This window comes from Primulina tabacum, chromosome 2 (assembly GCF_025594145.1).
Source record: "Primulina tabacum isolate GXHZ01 chromosome 2, ASM2559414v2, whole genome shotgun sequence".
NCBI classification, from domain to species: domain Eukaryota; kingdom Viridiplantae; phylum Streptophyta; class Magnoliopsida; order Lamiales; family Gesneriaceae; genus Primulina; species Primulina tabacum.
In genome coordinates, this window is record NC_134551.1 from 19,211,934 (window position 1) to 19,238,132 (window position 26,199).

Genomic DNA, 26,199 nt, shown 5'->3' on the forward strand with positions numbered 1-26,199 from the left:
TTCTACTAAATGTTATAGGCATACTGATTCTATTCATTCCAGTAATTATTGTCTATAGTTCGACTTGTATTCTTGATATCGTTTCTGAACCTTCGCTCTCATGTTTTGGATGTAGGATATGGCGGACCAAAGTAGCTACATTAAGATCTTAGAGAGGAAGCTAGAAAAACTCAAAGAGAATAACTACTGCCTAGAGTTGGACAAAGATGAGTTAGAGCGTCGAACAGAACATTTGAGGTGTGATGTTCAACGTTATGCTCACTATTTGCATGAGGCAGAAGAGAGGAGTAGGAAGGCTCAAGAAGAGTTTGAAACCTCCCAAGAGACTGTGGCAGAATTCATCGAGTTACGTGATACACTAGTTGAGAAGATCCAAATACTCAAGGATCAGAATCACCAACTCGTGCACCAGCATAATCAGTATAGTGAACAGACTGACGCACATATTCATGAGTTGCAGAGTACTGTTGAAGTTCTTAGTGACCAGAATGCAGTTCTGCATGGTCATATTGAACACCTACAAGCAGTAATAGCCAACCTAGATGAACCCGAGGAGGATCCCGAAGAAGAAGAAGAAATAGAAGAGGATCCTATGGATTTGGGATTAGGAGAAGTGATAGATTAAACATCAGTAGTGGTTTTCTTTGTAATACCACGTGTTCCATTTGCATTTATGTTCTCATTTTCGATGTTTGGTTGTAATTGCACTTTCTTGAGGAATCAATAAAATTTATTTCAATCCATCGGTTTCATATTTTGAGCAATTACTCTATCATCGTGCTTCATTTGTTTAGTCTCTATTCTGCCATCAACCTTAGAACTTTCTTAATTGTAGGAAATGGACGGACGACCAGTTAGAAACAATCGCAATCCTCGCTACGGCAACCGCAACAATAACCGAAATGATGAGGATGCACAGCAACAACCACCACCAGCAGTTGGCCTCAGTCAGGTGGACTTGATGGCTATAGCCACGATTGTGGCAACCACGCTACAAGAGTTAGTGAACCCTAATGCTAACTAGCCACCGCCACCACCTCCAGCTCAGAATGGGACGAAACAGCACTATGAGGCTCTCCGAAGAGCAAGAGTTCCAAATTTCGATGGAAGCTCCGATCCTGAGGTCGGACAAAATTGGATGAAGGAGGTGGAGAATCATCTTCGGCTACTTGAGGTTCCACAAGGGATCAAAGAAGATGTGATTACACCTTTTCTTGTGGACAAAGCAGCCAAATGGTGGAAAGGAGTCTCACGAGCTATGGTAAGGGCGAGACCTATCACTTGGCAAAGGTTTCGAGAGGCATTTTTGAAGCAGTACTTCCCGACAGCAGTCCGAGTGCAGAAGCTGTCAGAATTTGAAAGCTTGGTTCAAGAATCAAACATGACAGTGGTATAATATTCATCTAAGTTCCACTCATTGGGAACTTACTCCCCAACCATCATGGGAGACGAGGCCTTGAAGATGCATCGCTTCAAGAAGGGATTGAACAGCCGTATTCAATCTGCCCTTGCCGTTATCGAGCCCAATAGTTTTGATGAATTGATGGGAGCCGCCATCAGGGCTGAGAATGACATCAAGAGGCGTGAAGGCGAGAACAAACTCAAACGTCCTCAGCCAAGCCAGTACCAATCGGGCCAGCAATTCAAGAGGCATAGGTTTTCAAGCAACCAATTTACCAGTGCTCCATCTAAAGGAACTATTTCTTCTCAATCAAACAAAGAAGGAGTCAAGTGCCAAACTTGCGGATTCACACACACTGGTGAATGTCGTAGGAATTCTGGAGTTTGTTTTCGTTGTGGAAAGATGGACCATCGCAATGCTCAATGTCCTCTTCCAGATCCAAGAAACGGACCAGCAGGAGGAACAACTCCAAACAAGCCTAAGGAGAACATGCTAAATGCTCGAATTTATACTATCACTCAAGAGGAGGCCGACAACTCAAATGATGTCGTAGCTGGTACCATTCTAATCAATAATATACCTGCTTATGTGTTATTTGATTGTGGTGCTACGCATTCATTCATGTCTAAGAGATTTGCCAAGAAGTTAGGAGCTAAGCCTGATAACTTAGAAGAACCATATAGAGTAGCAACTCCTGCTAATCGAATTTTAGAAACTCGCACTCTATATCGGAATATTGGTGTTCTCATAGAAGATCAGAATTTCAAGGCAAACCTGATTCAACTAAACATGGTGGAATTCGACGTAATTCTTGGAATGGATTGGTTAGCCAAGAATCATGCTTTAGTAGACTGTCATGGAAAGACGGTAACCATCCAAGCTCCACACCAAGAGAAACTTTTATTTCATGGCAAAACCAAAGAACGAAAGACTCTCCTTTCTGCTTCTCAAACTTGGAAAGCCATGAAAAGTGGAGAAGAAGTTTACCTAGCTATGTTAAGCGAGGTAAAGAGAGAAACCACACTTACACTAGAAGAGATTCCGGTAGTACAAGAATTCCCGGATGTCTTTCCTGAAGAACTCCCTGGCGAACTTCCTGACCGCGAGGTGGAATTTGAGATTAATTTAGTGCCCAATGCTGCACCAATCTCAAAAGCACCATACCGAATGGCTCCGGCAGAGTTGAAAGAACTCAAAGAGCAACTTCAAGAATTGTTGGACAAGAAGCAAATCCGACCAAGTGCATCTTCGTGGGGAGCTCCTGTCCTATTTGTAAAGAAGAAGGACGGAAGCATGAGGATTTGTATTGATTACAGAGAGCTGAATAAGATTACAATAAAAAGCAAGTATCCGCTTCCAAGGATAGATGACTTGTTTGACCAACTCAAAGGAGCTTCAGTCTTTTCCAAGCTCGAATTAAGGTCAGGCTACCACAAATTGAAGGTCAAATCAGACGATATTCCGAAGACAGCCTTCAGAACAAGGTACGGACACTATGAGTTCACAGTGATGCCGTTCGGATTAACAAACGCTCCGGCAGTATTCATGGATCTAATGAACAGAGTGTTTAAACCATTTCTTGACAAGTTTGTTGTGGTATTCAACGACGACATTCTAGTATATTCGTCAAGTGAAGAAGACCATAAAGAACATCTTCGTCTCACCCTCTAGAAGATGAGAGAAAAGGAACTATACGCCAAGTTCAAGAAATGCGAATTTTGGCTAGAAAGCGTCACATTCTTGGGACACATAATATCAGCAGCAGGAGTATCTGTGGACCCTAAGAAAGTAGAGGCAATATCAGATTGGCCTAGACCAAATAATGTGACAGAAATTCGAAGCTTCTTGGGATTAGCAGGCTATTATCGAAAATTTGTTGAAGGATTCTCTTCAATAGCCATACCCCTCACCAAGCTCACACAGAAGAACTCTAAATTTCAATGGAGTGAAAAATGTGAGCAAAGTTTCGAGACTTTGAAGAAGAAGCTTACATCCACGCCAGTGTTGGTATTGCCAACTGAAGGCAAAGACTTCACCATCTACAGTGATGCATCTAAAGAAGGTTTAGGATGTGTACTCATGCAAGATGGAATGGTGATTGCATACGCATCAAGACAGTTGAAGTCGTATGAACAAAATTACCCAACGCATGACCTCGAACTAGCTGCAATGGTATTTGCACTAAAGATTTGGAGACATTATCTTTATGAAGCCAAGTGTGAGATTTTCACCGATCACCAAAGTCTCAAATATTTGTTCATACAAAAGGAACTAAATATGAGACAAAGACGATGGATCGAACTCATGAAGGATTACGACTTGACAATAAGCTACCATCCAGGCAAAGCCAACAAAGTAGCAGATGCTTTAAGTCGAAATAATATGAGTAAGGTGATCCTGACATCAATTTCAGCACAACCATGTCTTCGAGAGACAATCAAGATGAGTCAAGATAGAGATTCCGCTTTGGTGAAACTAAAAGAGCAAGTTAAAGAAGGGAAACCACCAGATTTCGAGACGGATAACAAAGGAATCTTGTGGATGAAAGGACGATTGTGCGTACTAGACATCGATAACCTTCGACAAGAAGTAATGTCTGAGGCACATAAGTCGAAATTTTCAGTCCATCCTGGCAGTACCAAGATGTACAGAGATTTGAAGAAAAATTTTTGGTGGAGTGGAATGAAGAAAGACGTGGCAATATTTGTTTCCAAGTGTCACGTGTGCCAGCAAGTCAAGGCAGAGCACCAAAGACCTGGAGGACTTCTGCAACCTCTAGAAATTCCAGAATGGAAATGGGAACATATCTCCATGGACTTTGTTGTCGGGTTACCAAAGTCTAGACAAAGTCATGACGGCATCTGGGTAATCGTAGATAGACTCACAAAATCTACACATTTCTTACCTGTCCGCATGAATTATAATTTGGACAAGCTAGCCACATTGTACATGAATGAGATCGTACGATTGCATCGAGTTCCAGCTAGCATACTGTCAGACAGAGATCCAAGGTTTACATCCCGTTTTTGGAAGAGCTTTCAACAAGCTATGGGGACCAAAATTACTCTTAGCACGGCCTATCATCCTCAGACCGATGGCCAAACAGAGAGGACAATTCAAACTCTAGAAGATATGCTGAGAGCATGTGCTCTAGACTTCAGTGGTAATTGGAGCGAACATCTGCCCTTAATCGAGTTCGCGTACAATAATAGTTACCACAACAGCATTGGAATGGCACCATACGAAGCTCTGTATGGACGAAAGTGTCGATCACCACTGTATTGGAATGAGGTAGGGGAAAAAGCCATTGTTGGACCCGAAATGATCCAAGAAACAGTGGATAAAGTTGCCGTGATCAAGGAGAGATTAAAAGCTGCACAAGATCGACAGAAAAGCTGGGCTGACCTTAAAAGAAGACCCGTGGAATTCGAAGTTGGAGAGAAGGCATATGTGAAAGTGTCACCCATGAAGGGTGTTATCCGATTCAATAAGGCTGGGAAACTGAATCCCAGATACGTCAGACCATTTGAAATCCTCGAGAAAGTGGGAACACTTGCTTATAGATTAGCACTTCCACCCGACATGTCAAGAATTCACAACGTATTCCACGTTTCGCAGCTGAGAAGATATATTTCTGACCCTAGTCATATTCTTGAAGCTGGACCACTGTTGGTTGAGGGAAATTTAAACGAAGAGCTGAAATATGAAGAAATTCCGATTCGAATTGTGGATAACAAAGACCAAGTACTGAGGAGACGAACTATTCCATATGTAAAAGTACAATGGTCCAATCACACCGAAAGAGAAGCTACTTGGGAGTTGGAAGAAAAGATGCGAGAACAATACCCTTATCTTTTTGAAGATCATGCATAGCCAAGTTTCGAGGACGAAACTTCTCATAAGGAGGGAGGGATGTGAGAACCTGAAATTCCAGCAGTAGCAGTAGCAACAGCTAGCAAATTTCAGCAGAAGCTAAAAATTCCAGCATAAGCTAATATTTCAGAAGCTGGTATTTTTCCAACAGATTGGAATCAGCAGCAGACAACAGATAAAATCCAGCAGCAGCAGCACGAAATCCCAACAGACAGTTACTAATTCAGACCATAGCTTATAACTGAAGCATTTAACACGAAATAAAGATTGTTAATGTCAAATTATGGCATTAATTGGGAGGCCAACAGTCAGAATTTCACCTATAAATATCACCCTCAAGTCTCTGAAATGGGTTACACAAGCTTTGAGATTATCACTTAAATTTTCGAGTTAAGAGAGAGTGCCTTTGTCAAGCAGTAAAATCCAGTAGCGAGAGCAGCCAAATTCCAGTAGACTTCAACCGAAATTCTAGCAAATTACGGTAAGTGGGCTTATATATAAATATCTTGAAATCAGTTTGATAATTCTGTTTTAAAGTACAGTTTCTGTATGTGTATTTCTGATATATTATTTTGAAGCACTGAAACTCCTTAGTGAACTAATGGTAGGAATATATATTCTGAACATTTCTGAATTCTGATTCTGATTCTGGCCTCACCCCTTAGAGGAGAGAACATATAGGGGACTGATATCAGTTTAGCCATGAAATTCACTAACGTGCTCAGTGCTTACTAATTCTGATTTCTGTTCTGAAAAGATGAGTTTCTGTATATTATTGTATTACTGTTTTTGTTGAAAATGGTTTCGAAAACAGGGAGTTATTCCCGCCCCTACTTACTGAGTGACAATCATATCACTCACCCACTAAACCCATCTCAGATAAGAACGAGGAAGAAATATTAGAGGAAAAAGAGCAGATCCAGTTCTGGGGCTGGTGAAGAAGATTATTGTTTTCAGTTTATGTTATGTTATGTTAATTCCGCTGTATCTGTTAAGGCAATGTTGTGTCTGGTTTTACATTTCCGCTGTAAAACATCAGTATCCGAGTTGTAACAGACAATTGATTTATTTCGTATTATGAATAAAAGACTGGTTTCTGAATTCTGTACTCTGAGGCTTGTTGTTGTCGAATGTAAATTTGAGAACAACGCCGGTGTCAACCAACCCTCGTCCTAGGGCATGACAAGATCAAACCAAACAATATGAAAATGGATAAAATCAAAAGCAGCCGTCAATATTTTTTGGTTGAAACAAAATTACTGACGTAGTGTGTGCTGAAGTGGAATTTTGCGATAGGAAAGAACACACAGGCAGACAAGCCGTGTATTTAAAAATAATTGTATAGGAAGAGGACGAGCCGAACGAGAAGAGGAGGCGATCAAGGACAAGTGCTCCAATCCTTTAGCAAATACAAGGACAATGTGCAACTTGCTTCTCACAACCTTCAATTTAACAATTTTTTTAAAAAAAAAAACCATATGCTTGCCAACCCTTTTCAAAAAACCAATGAACAAAGCATATTCTTGCCCAATGAAAATTTTTTGTTGAAGATGACGAAACAATGCATCTAGAAATCTACAATCTCCGTTGATCCTAAACAATAATCCTCAAAATTATATTTGTTCTTGATACTCACGGGAAATTTAGGGTCCGATTCCAGCAAGCGTCACTAGTACAAACGCAGGGTTTTGAAATTGTCCTGAGCCTGAAATCACGAAGAAGACCGTTAGAAGGGGGCCGGGAGGGTGTCCTGGCGTAGCCCCTCCGACGCTCAAATCAGTGACCGAGGATATATGAGGGGAGCAACTAAGGGTGCTGCTGAAAACAATATATTGAATTGAAATCATACGCTCAAACCTGGTATTTATAGAAGAATACATGGGCTTGTCATGGGCCCTTCAACTGTGGGCCCTAGATTGGGCCTTATCTTAATGGGTTCATCCCTGGGATATCACCAGTCTTCCCCTCCCGAGTCGAACTGAATCGTAGGTTCAATGTTCGATTAATTATGTTTTCCTTGTTTGCAAGGTGTGAGTTGAGCGTTTTTCCTCCGCTGCTCATTAGTCTCCACCAAATCAAATCGTAATGATGTCCTGAAGGGATAGATTTGGTCAGGGCCTCCCCTATAAACAGAGGTCCCTTCTCACTTCATTTCCATTACTCCTACACAAAATTTTCCCTGCGCTTCATCCACCAGCTCTCTCACCCAGGCCACATCTACGCGCTAGCTCTAGCTTCATGCTCGCCGCTCACAACCTCCCGCAGGCTCACCATCATCTCGCCCCCTCAGCCCTGTCCTCTCCTTCACCATAGCCTTGCACGCGACCCTGTACCCTCATCTAGCTCCCTGCCGAACAGGACCTCGCCAGCGCCGCCTTCGCCTCTGCACACTCGCCCCTCCTCACGCTCGCCCACCTCATGCTCACCCACAGCAGCCTCGCCCCACCTCACGGTCGCCCACAGCAGCTTCGCCTCGCCACCCTCTCTCGCCCCTCGCACACCCAGCTCGCACTCTCACCTAACACAAGCCCTCGCCCTGCCCTGCCCCTGCCCCTGCCTTCTCCTTGCCTTGCTGCCTTCGCCTGTGCACACTCGCCCCTCCTCATGCTCGCCCACCTCACGCTCGCCCACAGCAGCTTCGCCTCGCCTCACGGTCGCCCACAGCAGCTTCGCCTCGCCGCCCTCTCTCGCCCCTCTCGCGCCTCGCCTGCACGGCGCGTACAAGCCCTCGCCCTGCCCCTGCCCCTGCTTTCTCCTCGTCTCGCCGGCTTCATCTGTGCACGCTCGCCCCTCCTCACTCTCGCCCACAGTTGCTTTGCCTCACACTTTCCCTTCGCCTGCATCCCTTCTGACCGGACAGGTCGATCCCCGTAATTTCCGCAGCGACAAACATAATTCGTTATCAACGAACCAAATAAATTTTTCTAACACCTTCTGCCCTCGTCGCCCCCATATTCAAAGACCTCTACTAAGCTTTTAAAGGAAAATAATTCTCATTTCCCCGTGCCCTTGACTCCTCTGCTAGAATAGTCATTAGCAGAAAAATAAAACTTCAACCTCCTCACCCTCTAACTCCACTGCTAGGCGATGCCTTAGCAGGAAAATAAAACTCTCACCTCATTATCTCGTAACTCCTCTGCTAAGCCGGGCCTTAGCAGGAAAATTTAATTTTTCTCCACTCCAGCTCTGCACCTCCGCTAGGCGATGCCTTAGCAGGAAAATAAAATTTTTCTCTTTCCAAACTCTGCTCCTCTGTTAGTCGATGCCTTAGCAGGAAAATTTAATTTTTCTCCCCCCCATCTCTGCTCCTCTGCTAGGTGATGCCTTAGCAGGAAAATTTAATTCTCCTCCTCTCTAACTCTGCTCCTCTACTAGGCGACGCCTTAGCAGGAAAATTTAATTTTTCTCCTACCCAACTCTGCTCCTCTGCTAGGTGGTGTCTTAGTAGGAAAATAAAATTTTTCTCCACCCCAACTCTGCTCCTCTGCTAGGCGATGCCTTAGCAGGAAAATAAAATTTCTCTCCTACCTAACTCTGCTCCTCTACTAGGCGATGCCTTAGTAGGAAAATAAAATTTTTCTCTACCCCAACACTGCTCCTCTACTAGGCGACGCCTTAGCAGGAAAATAAAATTTTTCTCCACCCTAACTCTGTTTCTCTTCTAGGCAATGCCTTAGCAGGAAAATTTAATTCTCATCCTCTCTAACTCTGCTCCTCTGATAAGCGACTCCTTAGCAGGAAAATAAAATTTTTCTCCACCCCAACTCTTCTCCTCTGCTAGGCGATGTCTTAGCAGGAAAATAAAATTTTTCTCCTCCCCAACTCTGCTCCTCTGCTAGGCGACGCCTTAGCAGGAAAATAAAATTTTTCTCCTCCCTAACTCTGCTCCTCTGCTTGGCGATGCCTTAGCAGGAAAATATAATTTTCTCATCCCCAACTCTGCTCCTCTGCTAGGCGATGCCTTAGCAGGAAAATAAAATTTTTCTCCTCCCCAACTTTGCTCCTCTGCTAGGCGATGCCTTAGTAGGAAAATAAAATTTTTCCCTTCCCCAACTCTGCTCCTCTACTAGGCTCCCACCCACCTCTGCTCTTCTGCTAGGCGATGCCTTAGCAGGAAAATAAAATTTTTCTCATCCCCTCCTCTGCTCCTCTTCTAGGCGATGCCTTAGCAGGAAAATAAAATTTTTTCCATCCACAACTATGCTCCTCTGCTAGGCCGTGCCTTAGCAGGAAAATAAAATATTTCCCTTTCCAACTCTGCTCCTCTGCTAGGCGGTGCCTTAACAGAAAAATAAAATTTTTCTCATCCCCAACTCTGCTCCTCTGCTTGGCGATGCCTTAGCATGAAAATAAATTTTTCTCATCCCCAACTCTGCTCCTCTGCTAGGCAGTGCCTTAGCAGGAAAATAAAATTTTTCTCTTTCCCAAGTTCCCAACTCTGCTCCTCTGCTAGGCGGTGCCTTAGCAGGAAAATAAAATTTTTCTCCGCGCCACCTCTGCTCTTCTGCTATACACTGCCTTAGCAGGAAAATAAAATTTTTCTCATCCCCTCCTCTGCAAGGCAGTGCCTTAGCAGGAAAATAAATTTTTTCCCTTCCCCAACTCTGTTCCTCTACTAGGCAGTGCCTTAACAGGAAAATAAAATTTTTCCCTTCCCCAACTCTGCTAGGCGGTGCCTTAGCGGGAAAATAAAATTTTTCTCCTCCCCACCTCTGCTCTTCTGATAGGCGATGCCTTAGCAGGACAATAAAATTTTTCTCATCCCCTCCTCTGCTCCTCTGCTAGGCGATGCCTTAGTAGGAAAATAAAATTTTCTCATTCACAACTCTGCTCCTCTGCTAAGCGGTGCCTTAACAGGAAAATAGAATTTCTCTCCTTCCTCACTCTGCTCCTCTACTAGGCGATGCCTTAGTAGGAAAATTTTTATTTAATTCTCCTCCTCCACTCTGCTCCTCTGCTAGGCGATGCCTTAGCAGGAAAATAAAATTTTTCTCCTCCACTCTGCTCCTCTTCTAGGCGACGCCTTAGCAGGAAAATAAAATTCTTCTCCTCCCCAACTCTGCTCCTCTGCTAGGCGGCGCCTTAGCAGTAAAATAAAATTTTCTCCTTCACAACTCTGCTCCTCTGCTAGGCAGTGCCTTAGCAGGAAAATAAAATTTTCTCCTTCACAACTCTGCTCCTCTGCTAAGCGGTGCCTTAGCAGGAAAATAAAATTTCTCTCCTTCCTCACTCTGCTCTCTAATAGGCGATGCCTTAGTAGGAAAATTTTTATTTAATTCTCCTCCTCCACTCTGCTCCTCTACTAGGCGATGCCTTAGTGGGAAAAATAAAATTCTCCACTCTCACCTTCTGAATCCTCTACTAGGCGACGCCTTAGCAAGAAATATTAAAATTTCACATCGTCACCCTCTGACTCCTCTGCTAGGCGATGCCTTAGCAGGAAAATAAAGATTCTCCATCATCACCCTCTAACTCCTCTGCTAGCCGACGCCTTAACAGGAAAATAAAGATTCTCCACCCTCACCCTCTAACTCCTCTGCTAGGCGACGTCTTAGCAGGAAAATAAAGATTTTCCACCATCACCTTCTAACTTCTCTGCTAGGCGACGCCTTAGCAGGAAAATAAAGATTCTCCACCCTCACCCTCTAACTCATCTGCTAGGCGACACCTTAGCAGGAAAAATTTAATTTTTCTCCTTTTCAACTCTGCTCCTCTACTAGGCGATGCCTTAGCAGGAAAAATAAAATTCTCCACTCTCACCTTCTGAATTCTCTGCTAGGCGACGCCTTAGCAGGAAAATCAAAATTTCACATCGTCACCCTCTGACTCCTCTGCTAGGCGATGCCTTAGCAGGAAAATAAAGATTCTCCACCATCACCCTCTAACTCCTCTGCTAGGCGACGCCTTAGCAGGAAAATAAAATTTTCTCACTTTCATAATACAACACAATCCACGAATTTAATATAAGAAATTGGCTTTATTAAATTTGAACTGATAACATAAGACAAATTCAAAAACGAAATACAGCAAAATTCAAGTCAAGATTAATATTCTCTAAGGTGGTAAGCATTCCCGAGCCTCCGTAGAGCCTTGCTCAGCGCATTCTTCAACTTTCATCTCTGCTCCTCTTGTACCTCCACAGGACAAAGTTACCTACTTCTTCCTTTCCTAATCATGTTAAGCTCAACACGCGCTCTTTTTCCCTCCTCCCTCACTACCCCTTCATAACACCGACGCGCGACTTTTTGGTCCCCGTACATGACTCTAACTCCTTTTCCCACAGGAAACTTAAATTTCTGATGATAAGTGGAAGCTATGGCTTTGAAATCCTTTAAGGCTGGTCGTCCCTAGATTCCATTATATGATGAGGGGTATCCACCACGGTAAATGTTATCATCTTTGTTACCCGCCGAGGATCAGTCCCCAAGGATAGGGGAAGCACAATCTGACCCAAAGGCGGGATGCCGTGTCCTGCAAACCCATACAGCGGGGTGGAGACGGCTCAAACTCCAATCCTTCTACCTTCATTTGATCCAACGTGCTCTTGAACAAGACGTTCACGGAGCTTCCATTATCAATAAATATCCTTGCCACATCATAATTGGCAATGGTGGTCGACACCACCAAGGCATCATTATGTGGAGTCACAACGCCTCGAAGGTCTTCCAGCCCAAAGCTGATGATGGGGTCTTGTGGTAAGTCTGCACCCCTAGATATCTCAAAGTTCTCCAACCTTCTCCCATGTGCTTTCCGAGCTCGCCCAGAGTCTCCATCAGTAGCACTGCCCGAGATCATATGAATCATTCCTCTCGTAGGGTGGTTATCCTCATTCGTTCCCCTCCTCGGTTCGACGGGCTCCTGAAGGACATCTTGACCTCGACCTTCCACTCTCTGCTCCTCAACCCTCTGATTTATCCATGGAGGGCCTTGACCACGTCTAGGGGGCGGGCGAGACCTCGGTCGACTCCCGGATGCAGATCCTTCTCGTCTGTCCCGCGAAGGCAATCTAGCAATGCACTCAATCCTTCGTGACTTCTCCCACCTCCCCGCGGGCTCCCTCACCTCCATCACCTCGTCACGAATCCTATCCAGGGGAACATGTGATGAGAATTGTCCTATACTTCTAGTTCTGTCCTCCTCTCTTTTCCCCGCACCCCTCTTCCTTCCTCCTTTCTCCGCTCCCTCAACTCTACTTCCTCCGGGCCGGTTCTCCATCCTTCTGTACCGTTGGACATCTTCCAAGTTTACATATTTATCAGCTCGAGCCAACAGATCATCATAGCTCGACGGAGGCTTCTTGACCAGCGACTTGAAAAACTCTCCTCCCCTCAGTCCTTGTGTAAAGGTACTTATGATGATGTCAGGAGTGGCCGCTGGTATCTCCAACGCTGCATTGTTGAAACGCTGGACAAACTCTCGCAAAGTTTCAGCTTCTTGTTGTTTCACCACAAACAGGCTCAAATAGTTTTTTTGGTGTTTTTTGCTGCTAGCGAATCTGTGCAAGAAAGCAGCGGAAAAATCCTCGAAAGATCGTATGGAGTTGGGCTACAAGGTGTTAAACCATTGCTGGGCTGACTTCACCAACGTGCCCAGAAACACCCTGCACCTGACCCCATCTGAATATTGATGTAATAGGGCCGCATTCTCAAACCTCCCCAAGTGTTCCTCGGGGTCAGTATGTCCATCGTACTCTTCCACATTCGACTGTCAAAAATTTGGAGGAAGCCCTTCTTCTAAAATGGCTAGTGAAAAAGGACTTCCTCTCTTGGGTGCCGGTGGTCTGCTTCCCAACTACTGCATCAACATCTGTATTTCCTTCCACATTTCTCCCATCTCACTAATCTCCCCCCTTTAGTGGGGCTGTGTCTCTTCAATCCTGCTCTGGTGGCCCTCAGCATTTTCTTCACGCTCCTGACGAGTGGCTTGTCCTTCAGCAAACATAGATTCCTGGTTCTTTCTCATGGCCTCATCCACTGTTCGAGTGATAAATTGGCCCAACTGTTCCAGGGTCAAGTTCCTCATGTTCTCATTGGGAAGGATTTGCTCGACCCTCGTCTCGTGAAGGGGCTGCTCAGCTCTTGTCTCTTGACGAGGTTGTTCCTGTCTCATCTCAAGACGCGGTTGTTCCTGTCTTGTCGCAACATGAGATTGTTCGAGTCCCCTCTGAGGACGCGATGATGCTGAGTAGCTTTTCTACTTCCTCTCTTGCCTACCATCTCTACGTCTCAACTCAAGCTTCCCACAGACGGCGCCAAGTGATACTCACGAGAAATTTAGGGTCCGATTTCAGCAAGCGTCACTAGTACAAACGCAGGGTTTTGAAATTGTCCTGAGCCTGAAATCACGAAGAAGACCGTTAGAAGGGGGCCAGGAGGGTGTCCTGGCGTAGCCCCTCCGACGTTCAAGTCAGTCTTCAAGCAAGTCCAAGGCCTGGTGGACTTTAGGTGAGCTCTCCCCTTTGATGAGTAGGAGAGAGAGTGACCGATGATATATGAGGGGAGCAACTAAGGATGCTGCTGAAAACAATATATTGAATTGAAATCATACGCTCAAACCTGGTATTTATAAAAGAATACATGGGCTTGTCATGGGCCTTTCAACTGTGGGCCCTAGATTGGACCTTATCTTAATGGGTTATATATATATCCCTCCAATCTGACGGACAATCTGTACATCTCTATATAAGGAGATGAAATCACAACCCCAAGCTTTAATTGTGCTTGACCAAAAAACAATATATAATACGACATCAGTGAGCTCCAAACTCCGCCTTGATGATGTAGAAGAAACTTGTACATAAAATAATGGTTAACTCTCTACGTGGCAGCTTTGGAAGTCTCAGTAGTGAGACAGGGAGTATCAAATTCGATATGGGAAACTTGAAAATTTCAGTGAAAACTGAGTAATTCTCATCATCTTCTAATTTGAAACTCTAACTAGCCCAACAAACCTCAACATTCCAGCTGCTCTTAAATTTGAAGATTATGAATTTCCATCCCCAGATTATTCATTGTGGGAGTCTATCTTTCCTCCTGATCAACTAGACGACTTCATGGTTTGTTCTCCAGTTCGGAACAATCATGTTCACCCAATGCATGGGGCCAAAATCTCGTGCTTAGCTCTCCACCACGGTTTTCATCCCCACTCGGGCCTCACAAAGGCAAGGGGATGAGCCCACTTCACCGTTTCCAACTCCACCAATAATCAATTTGTATCCTTGCCAACTCTCGAGCCTCCACTCAAATATACTAATAATTATGATCAGAAGGATGGTGATTTCACCATGTTTTCCCCTCTCAAGTTGCCGAGTGGAGTAGAAGATCCTTTGATGAACGTGCCAGAGTTATTGGATTGCTTGACGATGCCTGACTCGACTAGGTTTTATAATTCTGTGGTGAGTGATCAGGCGTGTGTTCCTGAAAGATCTCAGTTGACTCAAGAAAATGGGATTCATCACCAGGTGGGATCTATTAATGCACCTCAATCATTATCCCACCAATTGCAACAAGAAAGAAACAAAGAAGAACATCAGCAAAGTCACCGAGAAAGACATCTGCCACATCAACCAAGATTTATGCAGCGGCAATCACAGTTGCACAATACCAGTTCGATAATGCCAATTCTTTCACCCGATTAGGTCCAACTTTTTTTGCTAATGAAACTAAGCGTTTTTCGTTACGGAAACATATGGAATTATATCTCATGCTGATCATACAGGAACATGATAGCGGACTACAACTGGTGCATCTCCTTCTTTCTTGTGCAGAAGCAGAATCGAAGGAGGACTATATGTTAGCAAGGAGGTACCTCCACCACCTGAATATTGTGGTGTCTCCTCTTGGAGATTCCATGCAACGTGTTCCTGCATGCTTCACTGAAGCCCTGAGTGCAAGACTTGCTGCCACCCTTTCAAATAAACCTAGCACCTCCAATTTAAAGCCTTTCAATCCCCTTCCTCCAGATAATCTAGAAATCCTCAAGATTTATCAAATCCTTTATCAGGCCTGCCCCTACATTAAGTTTGCTCATTTCACAGCTAATCAAGCAATTTCTGAGGCATTTGAGGCCGAAGAGCGTGTTCACATAATTGATCTTGACATTCTCCAAGGCTACCAATGGCCTGCTTTCATGCAAGCCCTTGCTGCCCGGCCAGGAGGTTCCCCTTTTCTTCGAATCACGGGAGTTTGTCCATCTCCTGAATCTGTTAAGGAAACCGGTCGATGTTTAACTTAACTCGCGAACTCTCTTTGTGTCCCATTTGAATTCCATCCTGTTGGTGAAGAACTGGAGAACCTAAAACCCCATATGTTTAATAGAAGGGTTGGTGAAGCTCTCGTGGTTAACTCTATCAATCGGCTTCAACGAGTCCCAGGAAATTGTCTTGGAAACCTTATAACTATGATTAGAGATCAAGCACCGAACATAGTGACAATAGTTGAACAAGAAGCAAGCCACAATGGACCTTATTTCCTGGGCAGATTTCTGGAGGCGTTGCAATATTATTCGGCAATTTTCGACTCATTGGATGCAACATTTTCACCGGATTCTGCACAGAGACCAAAGGTGGAGCAACACATTTTTGCACCAGAGATAAGGAACATCGTGGAATATGAGGGGTCAGAGAGAGTTATGAGGCACGAAAGATTGGAGAAGTGGAGGAAAATTATGGAAGGGAAAGGATTCCAAGGGGTTCCCTTGAGTGCGAATGCAGTTACTCAATCGAAAATATTGCTTGGATTGTACTCTTGTGATGGGTACAGGTTGATAGAAGACAGTGGTTGCTTGTGTTGGATAATTTTGATGCTTAATGAATGAAAATTAAGCAAATTAATCAATGTGTTTGATTGGAAAAATTCGAAACGAAGAACGAAGCTTAATGAACGAATATTAAGTTTGGTGGTTCTGAATTAAACTCGAAACGAGTTCATCAAATGATGAAAATACTTCAAACGAGTAGTCGGAACATGTAAGGGACGGAAGCCGAATTAAAAAAATAAAAAATAAAAATAAATTGTCGGTGAACAATAACATGCGTGCACTCGCGCGCGGGTCTTCGAGCATGTGCGCGCGCCTGCCGAGAGATCTCGGCATGCGCTGCCGAGAGCTCTGGGCAGGCGCTGCCGAGCGCATGCGGCTCTTTGGGTTTTTTCGTCTCCCTTCGAATTTTTCTGGTATTTTTTCATTTCTTGGCATTGTTTGATGATTGTGATCAGTTACAATGGCTAAGGAACACCACTATGAATGAAAGATCATGTCTTTTCACATGAAAAACATTAAATGATTGATTTATTGAAAATCAGAACACATATACACAACATATCATTTTTGATATTGTTCTTCTTCCTTCTTCAACAAGAGAGAGTTCCATTCATTTCTTTGTTATAGAACTTGGATATTTGAGTGCTCATTATCCAAGAGTTGTAGTTGTATCTTGGGAGAAGATTGCCACAAACCTTTAGCACTTTGTGAGGGGTAAATTCTTCTTAAGGTGAAAGTGTTCAATACTTGCCTCTACAAGCCATTTTCATTGTTTTCTTCTTGTTTTTCCTATCAAACTTCAATACAATAAACAACAATCTTAAGAAGAATTTTGGATTTTTAATCACTTGCAATAAGAATCTCAATGACATCATCATCTACAACACAACATGCAACCGTTGCACCAGGAAAGAAACCAGAAAAGTTTTCTGGTGCAGATTTCAAAAGATGGCAACAAAAGATGCTATTTTATCTCACAACCTTGAGTTTGTCAAGGTTCTTGAAGGAGGATCCTCCCACTGTTGCTGAAGACGAGACAAACACCAACAAGAGGGCCGCTTTGGTTGAATGGAACCAAAGTGATTTCCTGTGCAAGAACTACATCCTCAACGAACTTGATATTGCATTGTACAATGTGTATTCTCAAGTCAAGACCGCCAAGGAACTTTGGGATATGCTTGATAATAAATACAAGGCGGAGGATGCGGGTTTGAAGAAGTTTATTGTTGGGAGATTTTTGGACTACAAGATGGTGGAGTCAAAGTCCGTGATGAGTCAAGTGCAAGATGAAGGGAAAAGATACTACGTGACATTCATTGATAGTCATACAAGGTACTGTTATGTATATCTTTTGAGGTCGAAAGATGAAGCTCTTGAAGCATTCAAAGGTTATAAGACCGAAGTTGAGAATCAACAAGGCAAACAAATAAAGAGGGTTTGAAGCGATAGAGGGGGTGATACGGAGCACCGTTTGATAAATTCTACACATCTGTGGGCATAATTAATGAAACTACTGCTCCTTATTCACCACAATCAAATGACATTGCCGAAAAAAAGAATTGAACTCTGAAAGATATGATGAATGCTATGTTAATCAGTTCAGGACTACCCCAAAACTTGTGGGGGGAAGCAATACTATTGATAGGACTCGCGTCTCTGTTGCATAAATAAATTTAGTCATCATTTGCTCTAAATTGGACTTCTCCTCCCGAGACGGTTCTGGCTTGAATCCTTGGTGCATCACATATGGTGGACCTCTTTGTTGGCGATGTTGGTTGTTTTGACCTCCCCATGAAAAGTTTGGGTGATTCCTCCATCCCGGATTATATGTGTTCGAGTAAGGGTCATTTCTAGGACGGTTCTGGAATCCCACTTGTTTTACCGGTGCTCCCTCAGGCACATAGAATGGATTGCCATCTTGGCAATCCTGCACATCATGCTCACCCCCACACTTATCACAGAAAATTTTGGGATTATTCACTGTGCAAGTTTTGCTCGATCAACTATCGGCTAATCACATCCTGAACAAGATACCCCACAAGAAAAATGACAATCACCTTACAAATTGTGGAAATATCATAAGCCTTCCTACAAGTACCTTAAAGTGTCGGGGTGTCTAGCTAAGGTTGAAATACCAAAGCCTAAACAAGAGCGAATTGGACCAAAGACGGTCGACTGCATATTCATCGGATATGCACATAATAGTAGTGCTTATAGGTTTATAGTGCACAAATCTGAAAATGCAGAAATGAATACGGGCATGACAATTGAGTCAAGAAATGCAGTATTTTTTGAAAATATATTTCCTTGTAAAGAAAGGAAAGAAATTGGTTCTAGCAAATGAAAACTTGAGACGGAGAATGCAGGTCAAGTACCTACTCATGATCCAACTCTAAATGAAAATGCTATACCATTGGAAGGCTCTTCAAAGGAGCTTCAGGGCTAGCCAGAGCATCTTGTATGTCCTTGGGTTCATTCTCCAACATAAAAGTATGGAAGTTTGGACCAAAGGACCTAGGAGAGCATCAATGCAAAATAAGAAATATTAAAAAATACCAAAGCAAAAAAAATTTATAAGTTAGTAAATGAAATCAAACATTAACAAATTACAAGACTAAAATATAAAACATATTAATTTAAATTAAAATTGCAATTTTTTATTTATAAGATAAACAAAATGATTGTACCAACACCTAAATTTGACCTAGTTTCTGTCACATAGGAATGTTGCAGACAAATAGACAAAGATATTAATGAGACAGATGTATTCATTTGACAAATGAAATTTGAAAAAGAAGACGTGTTTTTTCTTACACGGTTTCACGCCTCGAAATTCGACTACAAATAGGTGTCTCATTCCTTCATTTCAAAGTATCCATTCTTCGAGTTTTCTCTCATCTTATATCATTTGAATGCTTAGTCCTATAATATTTAAGATGTGTTTTGTTCTCCTGTATTAAGAAAGTGTGTGTTCTCTTTGAAAACGCGGTGAGAGGGTTGTACACCATAAAATATTATAGTGGAATTCTTTTCATCTTGTCCGTTGTTTTTACTCTAATAATTTTTAGGAGTTTTCCATGTAAATCTTGGTGTTCATTTTATACTTTATTTTCATATTATTATATCAAGTTGCCAAACGTGGAACCAACAAGTTGTATCAGAGCCTTTGTTTAAAATTTCTTAAGATTTTGAGTTTGCTCTGTGGTTGCAGCCTAGACTGATCTTCCACATCAGAAAAGTTTTTTTTATGATTTCTTATTAAGGTGTGATTATTTTGTCCAGTCTACTAAAATTGTTGTAGCCATAATGGCAGGCAGGTACGAAATGACAAAGTTCAATGAAAGCAATTTTATGCTGTGGAAAACAAAGATACAAGCAGTTTTAAGAAAAGAGAATTGCTTGAAGACTATTGGAGATGGACCGAAGAAAATTACGGGCAGTGGAAAGTGAAATGAGATGAATGATAATGTTGTTATCAATCTACATTTGGCAATAATAGACGAAGTATTGTCAAGTATCTCTGAGATAAAAATAGCAAAAGTTATCTGGGATACTCTGACAAAGATGTATAAGGTTAAGTTGCTACACAACATGATTTTTTTAAAGAGAGGGCTTTATACTCTTCGGATGGCAGAATCCTCATCGATGACTGACCATATCAACAAACTAAATACTCTATTTTTCCAACTCACTTCCATGTGGCATAAAATAAAAGAAAATGGACGTGTGGAGCTTCTACTTCAACATCTACCAGATTCATGTGATCAACTTATCATCAACATAACCAATTCTTATGGGCTTTCTAAAATTCGACGTTGTCTTAATTGCGGTTCTCGAAGAAGAAAGCCGACGCAAGAATAAGGAAGATAGTTTGGTAACTTCGAAGCAGTCGGAGGCTTTGTCGATGATAATAGAAAGATTTATGGACCATGACTCCAGTGGGAGCCAAAGACGAGGTAGATCAAAATCGAGAAGTAAAAAAGAAAAATATTTACTGCTTTAAATGTGGAGGTAAATGGCACTTCAAAAAAGAGTGTACGAGTATCGAGAAGAATTCTCAAGGAAATGTGGCCAGTATTCCAGACAATGGTGAAATATTATTCAGCGAAACGGCAATAGTTGTAGAAGGCATGCACAAATTTTGTGACACATGGATTAGGGATTCAGGAGCGACATGGCATATGACGTCACGGAGAGAATGGTTTGATCATTATGAACCAGTCTCAAGAGGATCTATATTAATGGGAAATGATCATGCCTTGAAAATCGCAAGGGTTGGTACTATCAAAATAAAAATATTTGATTGCACCATTCGCACCATAGATGAGGTACAACATGTGAAGGGACTGACGGAAAATCTTTTGTCCTTCGGGCAATTGGATGATATTGGGTGCAAAACTCGTATCGAGAATGAGATCATGAAAATTGTGAAGGGCGCCGTTGTGGTTATGAAGGCAGAAGAAGTTGTTGAACATCTATATGTAATTTTGGGAGAAACACACAAAGAAGCTGAACTAGCTGTTGCATCTATTGGTTCAGGAGAAAAATCAACAGTGTTATGGCATATAAAGCTCGGGCATATGTCAGAACGAGGGTTGAAAATTCTCTCAGAACGAAAACTGTTGTCGGAACATAAAAAATTTTCACTACCTTTTGTGAGCATTGTGTTACCAGTAGAAAACACAGATTAAATTTTGGCATTTCTACTGCTAGAAGCAAAAGCATATTGGAGCTGATCCCTAGGAGGAGCGAGGTACTTTGTCTTGTTCATTGATGATTTCTCTAGGAGATTTTGGGTGTATCCAATCAAGAAGAGATCAGATATTTTCCAAGTCTTCAAAGATTTCAAAGCGCGGGTTGAACTTGATTATGAAAGAAAATCAAGTGTTTGAGGACTGAAAATGGAGGAGAATATATCAGTGACGAGTTTGATGCATTTTGTCAACATGAGGACATCAAAAGATAATTTACGACGACTTACACACCTCAACAGAATGGAGTGGCGGAATGGATTAACATAAACTTGTTGGACAAAACAAAAGTTATGTTGAGTACTGTGGGTCTAGACAAATCATTTTGGAAGGAAGCAGTCAAAACTACTTGTTATATTATCAATCGTTCTCCATCAGTCGCGATTGATCTAAAGACTTCGATGGAGACGTGGATCTAGAAGCCGACAGATTATTCTCATTTGCATACATTTGAAAGTCTTGTGTACGTTCTATACAATGAGTAAGAAAGATCAAAGTTGGCAAAATCCAGAAAATGTATCTTCTTGGGTTATGCTGATGGAGTAAAGGGGTTTCGCTTGTGGAATCTTACTGTTCACAAGCTTATCATCAGTAGGGATGTTAACTTCGAGGAAGATAAAGTAAAGAGAGACAAAAGCACAATGAATTCAGAAACAACTATATTTCAGGTGGAAAATAAGCCGAACGAAAGTCAAATTTCTTGTGAAACAATACCAGAGCATGAAGAACAAGAACATGTTAAGTCTGAGGTTTTCAATGTGAAGCAATCAACCCGAGACAGAAGATCACCAGTTTGTCTTTCAGATTATGTCACTGAAAGCAATATTGCACAATGTCTATTATCAGAGGATGGTGAGTCATCGAGTTTTCACGAGGCTACTCAAAGCTCGAATATATCCTTGTGGATTATAGCAATGCAAGAAGAGTTTGAGGCATTAGACAAGAATAACACTTAAGATCTTGTTACATTACCACCAGGGAGGAAAGTCATTGGAAATAGATGGGTCTATAAGATCAAGCATGATGACAATAACCAAGTGGAGCTGTATCGTGCTAGATTGGTGGCAAAATAATATGCTCAGAAAGAAGGCATTGATTTCAATGAGATATTTTCTTCGGTGGTTCGGCTTGCAACAGTCAGAGTAATGTTGCATTGTGTGCTGTGTTTGACATACATCTAGAACAGCTAGATGTGAAAACAGGATTTCTTCATGGAGATCTTGAAGAAGAAATCTATATGCTTCGGCCTTAAGGTTTTGCAGAAAAAGGCAAAGAGAACTTGGTTTGCAGGTTGAAAAAATCTCTGTACGGTCTTAAACAGGCGCCGAGGTGTTGGTACAAGAGATTTGATTCCTATATCATGAGCCCTGGTTACAACAGACTGAGTGCAGACCATTGTAATTATTTCAAGAGGTCTGATGATGATTATATCATTTTTCTATTGTATGTGAACGATATGTTGGTAGCCCCCAACAAAAATCAGGTCCAATAATTGAAGGCACAGTTGGCTAGGGAATTTGCTATGAAGTACTTGGGACCACAAACAAGATTCTAGGGATACAAGTTCATCGACAAGTAATTTTTAAGAGAGGAAACATAATGGAAACATGTACGTATCACAACCAATATCCTCCAGTTGAGCATCTGCCCGAGCACGGACTAGCCGTGAATCTGTGGTAGCATGTTTGAGCATGTAATTAGTCATAACAAATCCATTTAGTATTTGTGGCATGTCCACATGTAGGACAATAGCTTCTAAAGTCCACGTAGACCCGTGTATAGATTTATTTATTGAATTAAACTATAGACGGACTTGTGCACAGACCTAACATAGATCCATGGTCGAATCAAACAATAAACTTTCGCAAATGGCCTTCCTAATAATGCTTCAGATATATATAATACATATTCTACATATATGTATACAGACACACTCATACGAGTGCTTATCTTGTTCTCCAGCCATATTAAACCAGTAGACCAAAACTAGAACAGAGGCATCTCATTCTTCATACTTCTCTTTAAAGCGAAGCCTCAAACCCTCCATCAGTCCAAGAACCTACTGCAAAATAGTGTTTTAATTCACGTCAAGAACTTCTTACTGCTGTATGTCTCCCTCGGTTACTTGATTGTTCAAGTTGAAATTTGGCAGATATAGATTCCAAAGCTCTTAAATTAAGTATTACAACCTTTAAAATTATGTGTGGTATAATTTTGATAATGGTATTAGAGTTATTTGGTAACACGTGACTTAAAAATACCTTGTTTTGATTCTTTTATTTTTTTAAGATACCAGATTTAAGTGTGTCATAAAGCATATTTTTTATTTTGATTTCTCTGGAGGATAGTGACCGTGTAGAGTGATTGATCACATTTTGATAGTTTCACATCACTCGGCCACTGTATAACAGATTAAGTTGTGTTATAAATAGGCAACATACAACAGATATTTCGTATTAAATTTATATGTTTATGTGCTCCTGCATCCTTACGTGGATCACCATGGCATCACGTTTGTCGACGGTGCATTGAATGAATTGTAGTTTGTTAGCGCACATCTTATTATTGTTATACTAATAGATGACTATATTGCACATGTTAGGCCATGTTCTATGTTAATCGTGTCATAAATATGTTAAATCGATTTTATTTATATGGAATTATATGTGAATAATTATGTTTATTAGGTTCTCTATTAAGTTAAATCCAAAATTAACGTGATCAGTTAAAGTTTTGACTATTGGGGTTTAATGTATCTGATAAGTTGTGGGCCTTTAATGTATAGAGATATAAATGTAAATTTTGTTTTTATGATAGACTAAAACATAATTATCAGAAAATAATGATATATATTATTTATATATGGGTCATGATACCCAGATCGTGAAGCATAACGTTCCCTATTCTCTATCCCATTAAAAAAATAGTTCAGAAGAGAAAACTAAAAGATTATCTCAAAGAAAAGAGCGCTTAGATCTGGAAGATCAAGAAACATTCTAAAAAATGCAGAATTATGACTTCGGGTATGTTTTCGCTCAAGTTTTCAGTCAAATTATTAATGATTTAGTATGATGGATTATGTGGTTTATGAATTTCTCCAACAAGTTGTGTCAGAGTCACTCATGCGTGAATCATTGAAATTTGTTTAAAATTTTAGATATTATTTGGTTCCAGATTTGGAAAATAAATTTGTTTTAAAATTTTGATATGACTTCAGATCTGGAAATATTTTAGTTGAAAACAAATATTTTAAAATTTCCATTTTTGTAAAGAGAATTTGGTTGAAAATTTTAAGGATTTCATACAAGACTTCGATTTTTGTCCAATTTTTATTAACAAAAAAATATTTTAAAAAAAATGAAAATTTTGGTTAAAATTTTTCACCAAAATCGACATATGGTACGCCCAAACAGACGTAGATGCACAGAGACAACTTTTCGAGGCGCCCATGCTCGTCCAGGTCTGTCCATGCAGTCGCAAGCGCGTATGGGCGTTATTTTTGGGTCCCCCAGCGCACCCATGATATCTGGGCCGAAGTAGACATGCGATTTCGGGCCGTACTGATTTCGTGAATTTTTTTACGGTTCAGGTTTATGGTTAAATGTTCAATTATCAAATAATAATAAGGTTTTATGTATTTAAAATTGATTGATTGAAATGAAATGTCGCCAATGTTATCTTTTTGTGGAAATTAATTTTATTTTAAAATACAAAAAGATTTTGGAATATATGATTTATATAAATATTAATCGGCTCAAAAGAATGTTAATATTTAATATAATTATATATGCACTTGTGGTGGTAAACATGTGATAATTGGTAGGTTTGTCATTTGACCAAAAGAAAAGTTGTTATTTGATATTATAGTTACTATCAGTCTTTGACTGTTACGTCAGGATATCAAATACCAGTTAATCTTTTGTCCAAAGATAAAACATTATTGGAGTGCTAAGTATCTTGTTTCTGGTGTTTAAATTATTTGAATTTATTGATTGTCTTATCTGGATATTTGGTTGAGCGTGTATATTTGATTTTTTTGTTCTCTATTTAGATTTGACTCATGTAAATATTCATTTCAACATAAATTATATCCCTATGTTAAATGACTCGAATTTTAAATCTTGGCAAGAGAATTTATTGATAGTTCTCGGAGTCATGGATTTGGACCTTGCGATAAGATGGGAGAGGTCGAATCGCATGTGTATGATGATTATGAAGAGGGCTATTCCAGAAACATTCAGGTGCATAAAGTCGAGTGACATTGCTACGGCTAAGGATTTTCTTCAGAACCTCGAAAAGAGGTTATCTAAAAATGAAAATTCTGAAATTGGTAAACTTTTAGCAAGCCTCGTTCCAATGAGGTACAAAGGCAAGGAAAACATTGGGGAGTACATTATGGAAATGTCTCATCTTGCTTCAAGATTGAAAACACTAAAGCCTGACCTTGACTTGCTGGTGCATTTGGTTTTAATATCTCTTCATCCTCAGTTTAACCAATTCAATGTGAGCTATAATTGTCAGAAAGAGACTTGGTCTCTGAATGAGCTCATCTCACACTGTGTTCAGGAAGAGAAAAAGTTGAAGTAAGACAAGACAGAAAGTACTCATTATGCCTCTATCTCGAAGGATAAAGAAAAGAAAAAGAATGATAAGGAAGCTGCAAATACACGGCTTTCGAAGAAACAACAGAAAAATCCTAGTGATCCTCAAAACTCTGGTTGTTTTTCTGTGGCAGTGATGGTCATATGAAGAAGCAAAGCATTAATTATCACGTTTGGCGTGCTAATAAAGGTGTGCTTCGAAATATGGTCTGTTTTGATATTAATTTAACTTAAGTGCCTAAACACGCGTGGTTCCCTTACTGATGTGGTGGTTGGAAGCTTAGTTTTTTGAGGTTGGGTAATAAACAAAGATATTATAGTTTGGTGGATCTTAAGACCATTGAAATTAAAAGGTAGAATATCATCACGAGCAAGAGCATGAACGCGATACTACACAACACGACACATCATGAAACGTAAGAGTAACAGCTGGATAACGTGGCAGTGGTTTTTTATCTCATCACCTTCTTGAACTTGACATGCAAATTAGGTTTCATGTTTTTCATACCACGGACGTTAATCCGGTTTGTTCGACCAGTTTTACAACAACCCGAGGCAACTTCAACCTTGGATGTACTTTTTTTAAGAAAAACAATTTTGTTTAAATATAGTATTCTAATGATAATTGTGGTGACAAGGAATTGGCCTAAAAATGAATAATGAACATTACATCTGTGGATACTAATTATAAAAAAGAAGTAATATCTAAATTATGGTTGGTGTTGAAAAATAATATTTAAAACGTGTGTATTAAATATTTGAATGTTGAAAATAAGAGTTGTAAATATTGAAAATTAGTGTGTGATGATGTAGG

The 26,199-nt window shown here is 40.9% G+C and overlaps 1 protein-coding gene and 1 pseudogene across 1 annotated transcript; both read left to right on the forward strand.

The window, feature by feature from the left end:
- Nucleotides 1–118: 118 nt before the first annotated feature.
- On the forward strand, nucleotides 119–16,090 carry LOC142537563 (GRAS family protein RAM1-like; annotated as a pseudogene).
- An 8,849-nt stretch (nucleotides 16,091–24,939) lies between these two features.
- On the forward strand, nucleotides 24,940–25,371 carry LOC142537564 (uncharacterized). The gene has a single exon (XM_075643071.1). It carries the CDS (start codon nucleotides 24,940–24,942, stop codon nucleotides 25,369–25,371), a length of 432 nt encoding a protein of 143 aa, XP_075499186.1.
- Nucleotides 25,372–26,199: the final 828 nt, after the last annotated feature.

Coding starts and splice junctions, on each gene's coding strand:
- LOC142537564 (XM_075643071.1), top strand. CDS start 24,940: ATGGATTTGGACCTTGCGATAAGATGGGAGAGGTCGAATCGCATGTGT.